Genomic DNA, 12,928 nt, shown 5'->3' with positions numbered 1-12,928 from the left:
AGGGAGAGCTGAGAGCCCCTTGCAGGGCCTAAAGGGGCTCCAGGAGAGCTGGAGAGGGACTGGGGACAAGGGATGGAGGGACAGGACACAGGGAATGGCTTCCCACTGCCAGAGGGCAGGGTTAGATTGGGTACTGGAAAGGAATCTTTCCCTGTGAGGGTGGGGAGGCCCTGGCCCAGGTTGCCCAGAGAAGCTGTGGCTGCTTCATCCCTGACAGTGCCCAAGACCAGTTTGGACGGGGCTTGGAGCAACCTGGACTAGTGGAAGGTGTCCCTGCCCATGGCAGGAGGTGGATGAGATGGGCTTTAAAGTCCCTTCCAACCCAAAGCATTCCAGGATTCCTCACTAGGCAGCTCCATCCTGCTGAGCTGGGTGGGTGCTGAGCCCTCTCCTGGCAGTGCCCCAGGGCTGTGATTGTGATGGGTGTGGAGGGTCACCGGGAGCTCTGGGAGCAGCCCATGGAAGGATTAAATGTCCAAGGGAGCATGGCATTCCTGTGTGTCCCAGTAGTCTCCTGGATCCTTTCTGTCTTGTCCTTATTCATATTCTTCCCACCTTTCCTGAAATGGGAATACAGCTCCCATGCAGCTGGAGCTGCTGTCCCGACCCTCACACAGCAGCATCAGCCCTTGTGGAGATGGAGAGGGAGCTGATCCCACTGAAAACCTTGGGTGATTGGGTGTATTAACACATTTAGGAGGAAAATTGTGGCTTCCCCCCAAAAAAACCCCGTGAGTTTCATGCACAGACGTTACCAAGGCAACTCAGCATCTCAAGTGTGGTGCTGCCTGATCCTTCAGCTCCTCAGGATCATGTTCTGGGGGAGTGGGAATGAAAACTAAAAATATTCATGGTACCCTTCTCTTTAAACACTTTTATAAAGGTCATATTTCATGGAATCATGGAATGGTTTGAGTGGGAAAGGACCTTAAGGCCCATCCAGTCCCACCCCCTGCCATGGGCAGGGACACCTTCTGCTATCCCAGGTTGCTCCAAGCCCCATCCAGCCTGGCCCTGGATACTCCCAGGGATCAGTTTGACTTGGGATTGTTTTTCCCCTTGGAGTCCCCATAGATTTGGCAGAACTGGGAGCTTTACTGGGATTTTAAGTTTTCCCTGACTGTCCCTGTTAGGATTATAAAAGTTTCCCATAGACCTGTCCTGACTTATAACAGCTTTTCTTGGAAAGCTGCTTGGTGAGGAAAGGAGCAACATTCTTTAGTATCCTGCAGCCTCTGGTTTTACTGGAATAGAAAGCCATCCACAGGGAGGGTTCTGGGATTTTAGTTTGGATCCTCCTGTAATATCAGTGAGAAAAACACCCTGCAGAGCTTTTCTCTATGAAACTGCTTCTGATGCAACCACAGTAGGATTAAAAACTGTGTTTTATTTAACGTGGACTTAATCACTCGGGTTTTACTTCCTTGTAGTCCCACACACCTCTAGGAATATTCAGAACTTCCACACCTGGTTAGGAATGCTGAGATATTCCAGGACGTGTTATTAGAGCCCCTTTAAATATTTGCTAAGCTACTCAGGGTTGAGGCTGAGATGGTAAAAATGCCCTGAGGAATTGTTTTGATTTCCATGGGGGGCCTCCCTTGTTGTCCTCCTGTCCCTGTCCCTGCAGTGGGTGTCCCTGACAGGCAGACACATGTCTCCCACCCTTAAAAACCAAGGAATTAATTAGTAGGATGGATGATTCGGGCTGTTCAGCCAGATCTTGTGTCAGGAAGAATTCAGTGCCTGGGAGGCTGAGGAGGAGGATGGATAAATGGCCCCGTGTTCCCTTGGGATTGCTGTTTGGAATGCCTAATTCTGACACCCCTTCACCTTTTGTAATGAAATAATTTTTATTACAGCCAGAAGAGGAGCCTAAAGAGGAAGCAGCACCAGCCAAGCCCGTGGTGGGAATTATTTACCCTCCTCCAGAGGTCAGGAATATTGTGGACAAGACTGCCAGCTTTGTAGCCAGGTAAATGACACTGATCTGGTGATTCCAGGGATTTTCATTCTTCTCCTCTTCAGGGCAGCTCCAGGAGCTGAAACAGGTCACAGTCCTGTGGTTTTATGTGAAGGATTGTAAGGTTTGAGTCTGGACCAGTGAGACTGGAAAAGAAACAACAAAATTCTGCTGAAGAGGTGTAAGACGCACTAGAGAAACTGGTAGTAAATGAATAAAATTCTTGTTGAAATGTGCAGTGTGTGCTGCAATAACCAGTAATAGGGCCTGTTCTGATTGATCTGAGGAGGAGAACAAATCCCAGCTGGAAAGGGAAGCCTTGGTGATGTAGCCAAGAGGAGTCATGGCTGCGTTTTAGTGCTGAAATGTGGTGGCTGTTGTGAGTTTAAGAGAATCACTAAATGCTGCTCTAGTCAAAGATACTTATTGTGTAACTCATCTCTCAAATGCTGCCAAGGAGCGTTGGCTTCCTCTGAGGATAAGGAAGGGACTGTGTTTATCCTTGGGGATTGTAAAGAGGAGGAGGTGGAGTGTCTAAACAAGACTGGGAGGTATCCAGGGAATATGAAGAGAAACACACTGTGGCAGCAGTGAATTTTCCCAAACTGCCCTAAAATAAACAGCTCATGCTTTGGGTGGGAGGGGTGGATGGCACCTGGACTGGGGCTCTCCTAAATGTAGCACTCCAGGGTGGTCAGTCCCTGTACAGCCTCATGGTTACCAGTTTTTTTTCCTTATATGATCTTTCTGGAACTGAAATTAGTCTTAAAAACTTGTTAGTAGAGCAAATAAAATTAGTTTAGTAAGTAACTTGTGAACTTCATCCGGTCAGTCCAGGAAATGGCCTTTGTGTGCAGCCAGGTGAGATTGTGGGACACTTGTGAGTGTGAGTTTTTAACTACCTTAAGGAATATTCACATTAGAGACAAAATTAGGAGGACAAATGCCTTTAAGTTGTGTGTATCCAGCTGGCTGCTGTGTTAGGTGTGAGTTCCTGAGGGATAAACTCCTCCCACGTGCAGAGAAAACTCTCTGCTGAGGGGCTGATGCCTCAACACGTCTCACTCTGAAAGAGACATTTCCACTTGAGTTGATGCCCATTCATTTTAACAATTTCTCTTCTTCATCCCCAGAAATGGGCCAGAATTTGAAGCCCGAATTCGTCAGAATGAGATAAATAACCCGAAGTTCAACTTCCTGAACCCCAACGACCCCTACCATGCCTACTACCGGCACAAGGTCAGCGAGTTCAAGGAGGGCAAGGCCCAGGAGCCCTCAGCTGCCATCCCCAAGGTCATGCAGCAGCAGCAGAGTGCCCAGCAGCAGCTCCCACAGAAGGTGAGTGTTCCTTCCAGCACTGTGGTGAAGAACTTGGCTGCTGAGGGGCGTTGGCACAGCCTGGGGTTGAACAGGAGGCCTGAAAGTCAAGAAGGAGGAGTTGGTTATGCATTTGCCAAAAAGACAGTAGTGAGAGGCTTGGAGTTGAGCATCTGGGGCTTTGTTGTGATGCAGATGTGGATCCCCCAGGTGCTGGTAACTCAGAGTTGTGTTTGAAAAAGCTAATATATAATTGATCCGTTTTAATTACTGTGTATTGACTGGTACAGTGCTTACACTAGTGATCACTTGGGCTGGATGTGTTTAGGTCTCTTGCCAGAGGCATCCCTTGCAGTTCAGTTTGGGCTTGTTGCACACACTGTTTTGTAGAAGCATTTCCTGCCAGAAGGATCAAGTTCCCCTTAAAAGATGGAGTACAAAACACTGCTCGTCTCGTTCAGCTGTGCCTTTATATGTCCTGGGTGGGAAAAGGGTATGGACTGAATCCAAGGCTTGGCATGGCCAACAGCCAACACTGTGGTTCTGATGATCCTGGAGGGTTAAAGTGAAGTCCTGGTGGTTTCCAGTTTTGTTTGCTGTTGGAACAACCTTTTTTCTATAATATAAATACAGGTGGCCAGATGGACCCTGTGGTACTGATTTTTCTCATCCATGCAGCTGCCAGGATATCTTGACTGGTGTCGCTTTCCTGCAGCAGCTGAAGGAAAAATGGGTTCTCCTGAGTGTTTTCGAATGGTTCCTTGCAGGAATTCACTGAGCTGTGTCCATTCCCTCTGCAGGTGCAGGCCCAGGTGATCCAGGAGACGGTGGTTCCGAAGGAGCCGCCCCCGGAGTTCGAGTTCATCGCGGACCCTCCGTCCATCTCCGCCTTCGACCTGGACGTGGTGAAGCTCACGGCGCAGTTCGTGGCTCGGAACGGCCGCCAGTTCCTCACTCAGCTCATGCAGAAGGAGCAGAGGAACTACCAGTTTGATTTCCTTCGCCCCCAGCACAGCCTCTTCAACTACTTCACCAAGCTGGTGGAGCAGTACACAAAGGCAGGTCCTGGCAGGTTGATCCCTTCCACAGCAGGAGTGGTTTTGGAAGGCTGCTGAAGCCCTTGAAACCAGCCAGGCGAGAAGTCCGTCCTTTAAATCGCACCCTTCAGAGGGTATTATGCTGAGCACAGCGGGGTGTCACCTAAATGTGCCACACACTATTGTAATATAAGTAAAAATTGTGGGGTTTTAAATATAGAGGATAATTGGAAGGCCACGAGTGAGTATTTTTAAGTGCAGGGATGAGCGGTAAGTAATGAGAGGGCTGCAGTAGAATAAATGGGACATAGCCTTGGGGGTCTGCTGGTATTTTTAGCAGTGTGGAGAGAGAATAATTGCTTTGAAGGAGGCTTTGGCACAAAGAATTGTTACCAACTGTCGTGCAAAATATGTTTCAGATCTTGATCCCACCGAAGGGTTTACTCCTCAAGCTCAAGAAGGAGGCCGAAAATCCCAAGGAAGTCCTAGATCAGGTATTCCAGGAAAAATCTGCAAAATTGCTGAAGCGTTTTGGTTATGTTTTGAATTTTTTCTCTTTGCATGTTTTTGGCTTCCTGGCAGCAAATACAAATATGCAGAGAATAAAATGGATGTGTCACTTGCTGTCACTTGAGTACAGGGGACTCAGACTTATAAACTACCAGCTAGTGTTGGTATTGGGGGTAGTTTTTGGCAGCACAGGGATACTGCACAACTTCCTCTCCAAGTGGTTACAAAGTAAAATCATGGAATATCCTGAGCTGGATCATCCAGTCCAACTCCTGGCCCTGCACAGACACCCCAACAATCCCACCCTGTGCCCCAGAGGATCATCCAAACCCTCCTGGAGCTCTGGCAGCCTTGGGCTGTGCCCACTGCCCTGGGGAGCCTGGTCAGTGCCCAGCCAGCCTCTGGGGGAAGAACCTTTGCCTGAGATCCAACCTGAGCCTGCCCTGGCACAGCTCCAGCTGTTCTTCATTTCATTTGCAACCCGTAGGGAGTTGGCTGTGCTGGTTCCTGTCTGACACTGCGTGTGCTCCGTGTCTGCTCCTGCAGGTGTATTACAGAGTGGAGTGGGCCAAGTTCCAGGAGCGAGAAAGGAAGAAGGAGGAGGAGGAGAAGGAGAAGGAACGTGTTGCTTATGCCCAGATTGATTGGCATGACTTTGTGGTTGTGGAAACAGTTGACTTCCAGCCCAATGAGCAAGGTACTGATGTTGAGCATTGTAATCTCTATGGAACTTTGTCCCCTTTGAGCAGGGGACGTGTCCCGAAGTGCCATTTTTAGACAGACACTGGGTTTTACAGCCTTTTATCCTTCAGGGATGAAGGGAAAAGCCTTACAGTGACAGTTTGCAGAGTTGTTGTTTTTCTCTAGTGTGTCCACTTCTCCACTTCCACCTGGACAGCAGAGCTTGTCCCACTGTCTAATAGTGTCACCATGTCTAAGTCACTTCATGTGTCGTGTGGGCGTTGGTCTGTGTAGACTCACCTTCCCTTCTATAGCCCTTGGCTCCCAGGGATTTTGATGCCACTGCTTTTCATTCAAGGAACTGGTATTCTTGTCTGTTTATAGAGCACAGGAATGAGATAGAGAAACAGAAGCTCTATTTTCTGCATTGTAGGGAATTTCCCTCCTCCCACCACTCCGGAAGAGTTGGGAGCTCGAATCCTGATCCAAGAGCGTTACGAGAAGTTTGGGGAAAGTGAGGAGGTAGAGATGGAGGTGGAGTCAGATGAGGAAGATGAAAAGCAGGAGAAAACAGATGAGCCCCCAGCGCAGCTGGATCAGGACACACAAGTGCAGGATATGGATGAGGTAACGGACCAGTGGAATCAGCATTGCTTTTGTCCCCCACAGTTTGTGTGGTTTGGGATGCTCTTCACTCCCACTGTAAGAAGTTCTTCAGTTTCTTGAGGAAATGAAATTTCCCTCGGATGAAATGTCAAAACAACCTGCTTCTGCTGGAATATGGGTTTTTCTTAATGTTTTCCATGACAATACAAGTGCCAAGAGAGAAATCCAGTAATTTTGTCACCCAGTGGTGTGGATTTTATATTTCTCTGATTAAGTCTCTTCAGGCTTTTTATGCCCAGAACCTGGAACATTGAAAGATGACTCATTTCAGACTCTGCCCACTGTAAACTGTTTTTCTGGTAACAGGGAACAAGAGTGTGGTTAACCATAAGCCCCTGCTTGCCAGGCTGTTGCAATGTGGAAGCTGAGGAGTATTTGCTTCCTCTTCTGGGTCTGCTGAATTTCTGGATCGTGGTTATCCAAAGGAACCACTGCTATAGGTGTCCAGAGCCAAAATGGCTCCATTGCTTTGAAGCTGCATGATCTGTTCTCCCAGCGCTGCGTAGGATTTATGCCTCTCAGATCTTGTCTGTGAGTATTTGACTGCTGGAACTTGGTTATGATTTTGTTTTCTTTTAAATAAGGGCTCAGATGATGAAGATGAAGGTCAGAAGGTTCCTCCTCCTCCAGAAACCCCGATGCCACCCCCTCTTCCTCCCACGCCGGATCAGGTCATTGTGCGGAAGGATTATGATCCCAAAGGTAAATCCATCTAGTGGGAAAAAACCCCTTTATTTCTTCCTGAATAATCACAAACCATTTGTTTCTGCACTGCACCAACACTGTGGTTTTGCTTTCCTAGCCTCAAAACCATTACCACCCGCCCCGGCTCCGGATGAGTATCTGGTTTCTCCCATCACTGGAGAGAAAATTCCGGCCAGTAAAATGCAGGAGCACATGAGGATCGGCCTCCTGGATCCGCGGTGGCTGGAGCAGCGCGACAGATCCATCCGGGAGAAGCAGAGTGATGACGAGGTCTATGCCCCAGGTCAGCCTGAGCATTGATTGACACGGTTTGCTGGGTGAGGGCTGTGAGCACAGCCCCTCTCTGCCCCCAGGCCCCACTGACAGGGACAATCTGAACTGATTGGGGTGTCTTTAATGAGCTGATTAATTGAATACATTTGTCATTAGTACATTGAAGCCTTCTATAAAGTTAAACAGAAATAGCTGTTGCAGGCCAGGATCTTTTTAAAAAGAAGAAAGGGGCCAGGAGTTGGACTTTAATGTTCGTTGTGGGTCCTTTCCAAGTGACCATAAAAAGAACAGCACTCAGCTATTAGGTACCAAATAATTGAAAGATCAGTAGCAGAGGCTTGATCTATTTGATTATATCTCTTGAGATAAGAATTGCTGTTTTTTTTCTCTCAGGTTTGGATATTGAAAGCAGCCTGAAGCAGCTGGCAGAGCGCCGTACTGATATCTTCGGTGTAGAAGAGACTGCCATTGGTAAAAAGATTGGTGAAGAGGAAATCCAGAAACCAGAGGAAAAGGTAGAGTAGGAACTGGGTTTTTTAACAGGTCCCTGTATTGTGAATGCTCAGAGTTCTTGCTGTCAAGCTACTCCCTGGATTTCTTAGCAGTCTGACCAGATTGGAGTTATTCTGATTTGTTTTATCCTCTCAGGTGACCTGGGATGGCCACTCGGGCAGCATGGCCCGCACACAACAGGCTGCTCAGGCCAATATCACCCTCCAAGAGCAAATTGAAGCCATTCACAAGGCCAAGGGCCTGGTGCCAGAGGATGACAGCAAGGAGAAGATCGGGCCCAGCAAACCCAACGAGATCCCCCAGCCACCCCCTCCTTCCTCAGCCTCCAATCCCCCCGCCAGCGCTCAGCCCATCACGTCCGTGCCTCGTCCACCCACCGTGAGTGTTTGGGCTTCCAGAAGCCAATTACTGGGGCTGTAGTTAATTAGGAGGGAGCCCTGAGGAAAGCCAGGGGTTATAACAGCAGGGTGCTGGCATGGAAGAGGATTTTGTGGGAAGTTCATGGTTTAAAAGTAGTTTGGAAACATTACAGGAACCTTAGTGAACACAATGTTAAAAATGGAAAATAATCCTTAGGTTTTTTTATCCTTAGAGGTATCAAAAAGACTTGGATCAGGTGGGCAGGGGAGAAACCTGGGCACTGGGATCTTGGAGGAAGAGAGGGCTAGCAAAGGACGGGTGGGAGCCTTTGTAGGTGTAAAGTGATACAGGACAAAAGCAGCTCCAGGTAAGAAACATTCACAGGTGACTCACTGCCCGTGTTCCTGCCCCAAGGGATCTGCAATGTGACTCCCAAATAGCAATTTTAAAAAAGAAACAAAGTGCCTCGAGGTCTGATCCTGGAGTGGGGAGGGAAGGAGGAACCGTTTAATCTGTTAATGAGGCTTCTGTGCCTGTTCAGGACAGCTTGGGCTGCCCATATGGTGGGGCCACTAAGGCTCCCAGCAAGTCTGTGGCCATTAGAACCCCTGGATAATTGAATCAGGACTGTGGCCAGCACTGGGTGTTCCTTCAGTACCTGCTGAGGAAGTTCCCCTCTCTCCCCAGATGCCCCCTCCTGTCCGTGCTGCCGTGGTCTCTGCAGTTCCAGTCATGCCTCGGCCCCCGATGCCGTCCGTGGTCCGGCTGCCTCCGGGCTCCGTCATAGCCACCCCAATGCCCCCCATCATCCACACCCCCCGGATCAACGTGGTGCCCATGCCCCCCTCTGCTCCCCCCATCATGAGCCCCCGCCCGCCCCCCATGATTGTACCGACAGGTCAGTGACTTCTGCTTTTCCTGGGTAATTGTCAGATCGTTCCTTTAGAACGTGGGCTTGGAGGGGTTTTCCTTCTGTGCCCTGATACTGGTGTGTGCTGGGATTGTGACATAGGGGTTTTGGAGTGTTTGGTATGGCTTATCTGGTATTGCTTTTGGGCTCGAGGCTCCTCCTGCACCATGAAATACAGGGAGTTATGTGTCCCCTGGGAACCTGCCCGGGTGAAAATTAAGAATCCAGGGTAAAGAGGAGCTGCCAGCACCCCAGTGGGTATTAAAACTCCTCACAGAACCTGCTGCTGCAGGAGCAAAAGCTGTTTTCTGGCCCCTTCCCTCATTAGGTGCTTTGAAGTTAAAAAGCACAATGCAAAAAGCAATTCTTCCTTTTTTTCTTCTTCTTTTCTTTCCTAACTGGAGGAGCTGGCACCACTGCATGCCAAACTGAGAGCGTGTTCTTTTTTTTGCAAGATCTGCAGGAAGCTCTCATGCCTTGTTATCTTTTCCTGGACTGCTTCCCAATATGAGATCTCCGAATGTTTGAAGTTTGCATGTTTTGCTGTGGGTTGTAACTTCCTCCATGTATTGTGGCATTTATTTTCAGCCTCTGCTGCTCTGCTAAAAGCATTTTTTGTGTGAGGGGGTGTTTGCTGTGTGCTCAGGGGGTGACTGTGGGTTGTGCTGTGTCCCCCCCGTCCCATTCCAGCGTTTGTCCCTGCGCCTCCCGTGGCTCCGGTTCCGTCCCCGGCGCCGATGCCTCCCGTTCACCCCCCACCACCCATGGAGGATGAGCCAGTCTCCAAGAAACTGAAGAGTGAGGATAGCCTGATTCCAGAGGAGGAATTCCTGCGCAGGAACAAGGTACACACGTGTGGGGCAGAGCCCTGACCCCCCTGGGCTGTTCTGCTTTGCCCAGAGGGGCTGTGAAGTCAGCTCCCTGCACAGAGAGGGGCTCATGTGCAAAAATACCTGGCAAGGGAGGGACTTCCTGAGGTGGCTCCTTCCTTCTGTCATTCCTGAGCAAATCAAACTCCTTTGTATCTTACTGGGAAGAGTTGAGTGGGATAGTGCTCTTCTGTAATTAAGGGCAGTGAGAGGCAGGTTATAATGTAAAGAAGAACTAAAGCTGCTAATAAGCTTTTAAGGAGAGGAGGGCTAAGCTGGAGATGCAATGAGATTAGAGTATCAATGCCAGTATGATAGTAGAGTGATGTGGTGTATTCCATAACAAGGTGAGCTAAATGTGAGGCTGAATTCCTTCTTTCCTGTTGCAAGAGGAGTTTTAAGTCCTTTAAGAAGGGCTGTATGGTTTTCCTGGGCATATTTAAACTAAAAGAGGAGAGATTTAGATGGGATATTGGGCGGGAAGGAATTGTTCCCTGTGAGGGTGGGGAGGCCCTTGCCCAGGTTGCCCAGAGAAGCTGTGGCTGCCCCTGGATCCCTGGAAGTGTCCAAGGCCAGGTTAGATAGGGCTTGGAGCATCCTGGGCTAGTGGAAGGTGTCCCTGCCCATGGCAGGGGGTGGGAATGAGATGAGCTTTAAGGTCCTTTCCAGCCCAAACCATTCTGGGATTCTGTGATTCCGTGTGCACAGAGAAGCTGTCTCCGGTTTAATGCTTCACACATTCACTCTATGATACTGTGAGTGCATGTGATGCTCAGTGAATGGCACAGAAAAGTAAGGACTAAGGAGAGAAATCCAACTAAATGTTTTATTTTGGGAGCAGTGGAGTAACTTTCTCAGAGCTGAAGCAAATACATTGCAGTGTGTTTACCAAGAAGCTGAGATATGTGAGTAGTTTGGGGAATAAACACTGAGTGTGGTGCTCTGTTATCACAGCCCTGAGCTCTGTGCCTGTGAGAGACATTAATTATCTGTGTTTCCCACAGGGCCCAGTCACGGTCAAAGTCCAGGTTCCCAACATGCAGGACAAGACGGAATGGAAGCTGAACGGCCAAGTGCTGGTGTTCACCCTGCCCCTCTCAGACCAGGCACGTAGCTCATTAACCTGCCCTGCTCCCTGTGCTCCCTGTGGGAGCAGCAGGTGCCCTGCTTGGCAGGGGGGGAGCTCTGCCTGCTCCCAGCTCCAGCCCTGTGGGGCTGCGTGGCTGGGGAGCAGGAATGGCTGTGCAGTAGGACACATGCACTGAGAGCCCTTTGCTGTCCCCAGGTGTCTGTTATAAAGGTTAAGATCCATGAGGCCACGGGGATGCCAGCTGGGAAGCAGAAGCTGCAGTATGAGGTGGGTATAAGCCCTTCAGATTCTGTTTGTTACCTCAGTGCTCTCTCACACACAAAACTTCCTACAAAGAAAAATCTCAATGTACGATTTAATGCACACTGGGAATAGCAGAGGGAATGTTTTTCCTGCCTGCACAGCACACCTGGTGACAGGACTGCTTCCTGTTACAGCAGGACAGGCCTTCAGTAGGTGACATCAGCAGATCTTCACGTTGTTGCTGCTGCACATGAGTCCTCCAAGCTTGATGTGGCTTTCTCTGAAACAAGCCTGTTGTTTTATTAGGGTTTTTGTGACATTTAGCTGCAGCAGCCTGCTCCCACAGCTCTGCCGTGTGCTCTGGGAGGTGGGCGAGTCTTGGAACTGTGGCAGCTCTGAGCAGGCTCTCTCCAAAACACGGCAGGGAAGAGCTCACTCTCTCTCTCTCTCTCTCACTCTCTCTCTCTTCCTCTCAAGGCTGGCGCTGTCAGAAAGGCCCCGTTCCTTTTTAATGACTTGTTCCCAGTCATGCATGTGCCCAGGCAGGCACAACCTGCTGCCTAAGCAGTGAACTTTGTGCACTTATCTCCTCAAGAGTTCATCTGTGGGCAGATACTCTGTTAACCCTTAACGAGAAAGGAAGCTGAGCTGGTTATTTTTAAGGAAAAAAAAAAAAAGATGTGGGGCGTAGAGCCTGAGTAACTTCACTTGTGGGACTTCTTATCTCTGTGTTGTAGGAGCCACATTGTCTGTGTTGGCTGTGCTCATGCATTGTTCCACTGGTCTAGTAGAAGGTGTCCCTGCCCATGGAAGGTCCCTTCCAACCCAAATCATTCCAGGATTCCGTACCTGCCTCCTCCAGTGTCCATCCTGGACACCGGGATCTCTCCAGGGCCTTCAGAACCTGCAGTGTTCTGTTCCAAGCATATAGCCAGGAAGGCTCCATCTGGGTGGGAGTTTTTGGGAAAGGTTGCTGCTCTGACTTCTTTTTGGTGTTTTTTTTTCCTTTTCCCCTCCCCTCAGGGCATCTTCATCAAGGATTCCAACTCCCTGGCTTATTACAACATGACGAGTGGCTCTCTGATTCACCTGGCACTCAAAGAGAGAGGAGGCAGGAAGAAATAGGAGCCGTGGAGCGCTGAGATGTAACGTGTCCGTGTTGTAACCCTGACCCTCCCAATCCTTTTCCCACTCCAGCCTTTTCAGGACTGCCCCTACTGCCCCCAGCTCTAGTTTGAACCCCAGTTCAGGTTGTTGCTGAGGGAGGGGAAGCTGATGGAGCCCTGAACTGTGTCTGTGTAGTGAGTAGTGTGTAGTGATCGATGCTTTGCTCGAGTGCCAGCTCTCCCTTGAATCCCCTCGGGAAGCAACATCAAGGTCATGCCCAGCTTAGTCTAGATCCATCTTTGAGGGATTTACACAGGCCAGGAGCATCATCTGTCTGCCCTCAGCACTCGCTGCTTCATTTAACCTCCTGCTAATTGAAAACTTCTTCTCCACACACTCACTAAACTCCTTGTTCTTGTTCTTTCCCTGTCTCGAGTCTTGCGCTGACCCTGACTTGGGAATTTTTCCTCCCTCGGCTTTACTGTGCGTGGCTGTTCTGTGATAAAGGAGATCTGGGTCTGCTCTGGACAGCCTGTGATTTGTTTTAATAATAAACATGCAGCTCTCCCTGCTTGGATTTGGGGTTTTTAATGGAGATGTGCCTGGTTTCGGAGCACTCGGATGGGGAAATACGTTGGGATTTGTAATTAAGCAGTTTACGATAGGAAATCCTCTTATTTTCTA

General features: G+C 49.3%; 1 protein-coding gene across 1 annotated transcript in view; it reads left to right on the top strand.

The window, feature by feature from the left end:
• SF3A1 (splicing factor 3a subunit 1) overlaps window positions 1-12,821 on the top strand; it is a 13,864-nt gene extending 1,043 nt beyond the window's left edge. Inside the window, exons 2-16 of the mRNA XM_008933455.3 lie at window positions 1,863-1,975; window positions 3,097-3,301; window positions 4,081-4,338; window positions 4,737-4,811; window positions 5,374-5,524; window positions 5,942-6,135; window positions 6,759-6,876; window positions 6,977-7,162; window positions 7,546-7,667; window positions 7,801-8,043; window positions 8,713-8,923; window positions 9,626-9,780; window positions 10,809-10,910; window positions 11,090-11,161; window positions 12,161-12,821. Of these exons, the coding sequence (XP_008931703.3) occupies window positions 1,863-1,975; window positions 3,097-3,301; window positions 4,081-4,338; window positions 4,737-4,811; window positions 5,374-5,524; window positions 5,942-6,135; window positions 6,759-6,876; window positions 6,977-7,162; window positions 7,546-7,667; window positions 7,801-8,043; window positions 8,713-8,923; window positions 9,626-9,780; window positions 10,809-10,910; window positions 11,090-11,161; window positions 12,161-12,262 (2,307 nt within the window). The 3' untranslated portion in view covers window positions 12,263-12,821. The remainder of the gene's footprint in view (window positions 1-1,862; window positions 1,976-3,096; window positions 3,302-4,080; window positions 4,339-4,736; window positions 4,812-5,373; window positions 5,525-5,941; window positions 6,136-6,758; window positions 6,877-6,976; window positions 7,163-7,545; window positions 7,668-7,800; window positions 8,044-8,712; window positions 8,924-9,625; window positions 9,781-10,808; window positions 10,911-11,089; window positions 11,162-12,160) is intronic.
• The last annotated feature ends 107 nt before the right edge of the window (window positions 12,822-12,928 follow it).

This window comes from Manacus vitellinus, unplaced genomic scaffold, assembly GCF_001715985.3.
Source record: "Manacus vitellinus isolate BGI_N305 unplaced genomic scaffold, ASM171598v3 scaffold_84_pilon, whole genome shotgun sequence".
NCBI lineage: Eukaryota > Metazoa > Chordata > Aves > Passeriformes > Pipridae > Manacus > Manacus vitellinus.
The sequence above is the reverse complement of the archived record's forward strand: the minus strand, read 5'-3'. Positions and strand labels throughout refer to the sequence as shown.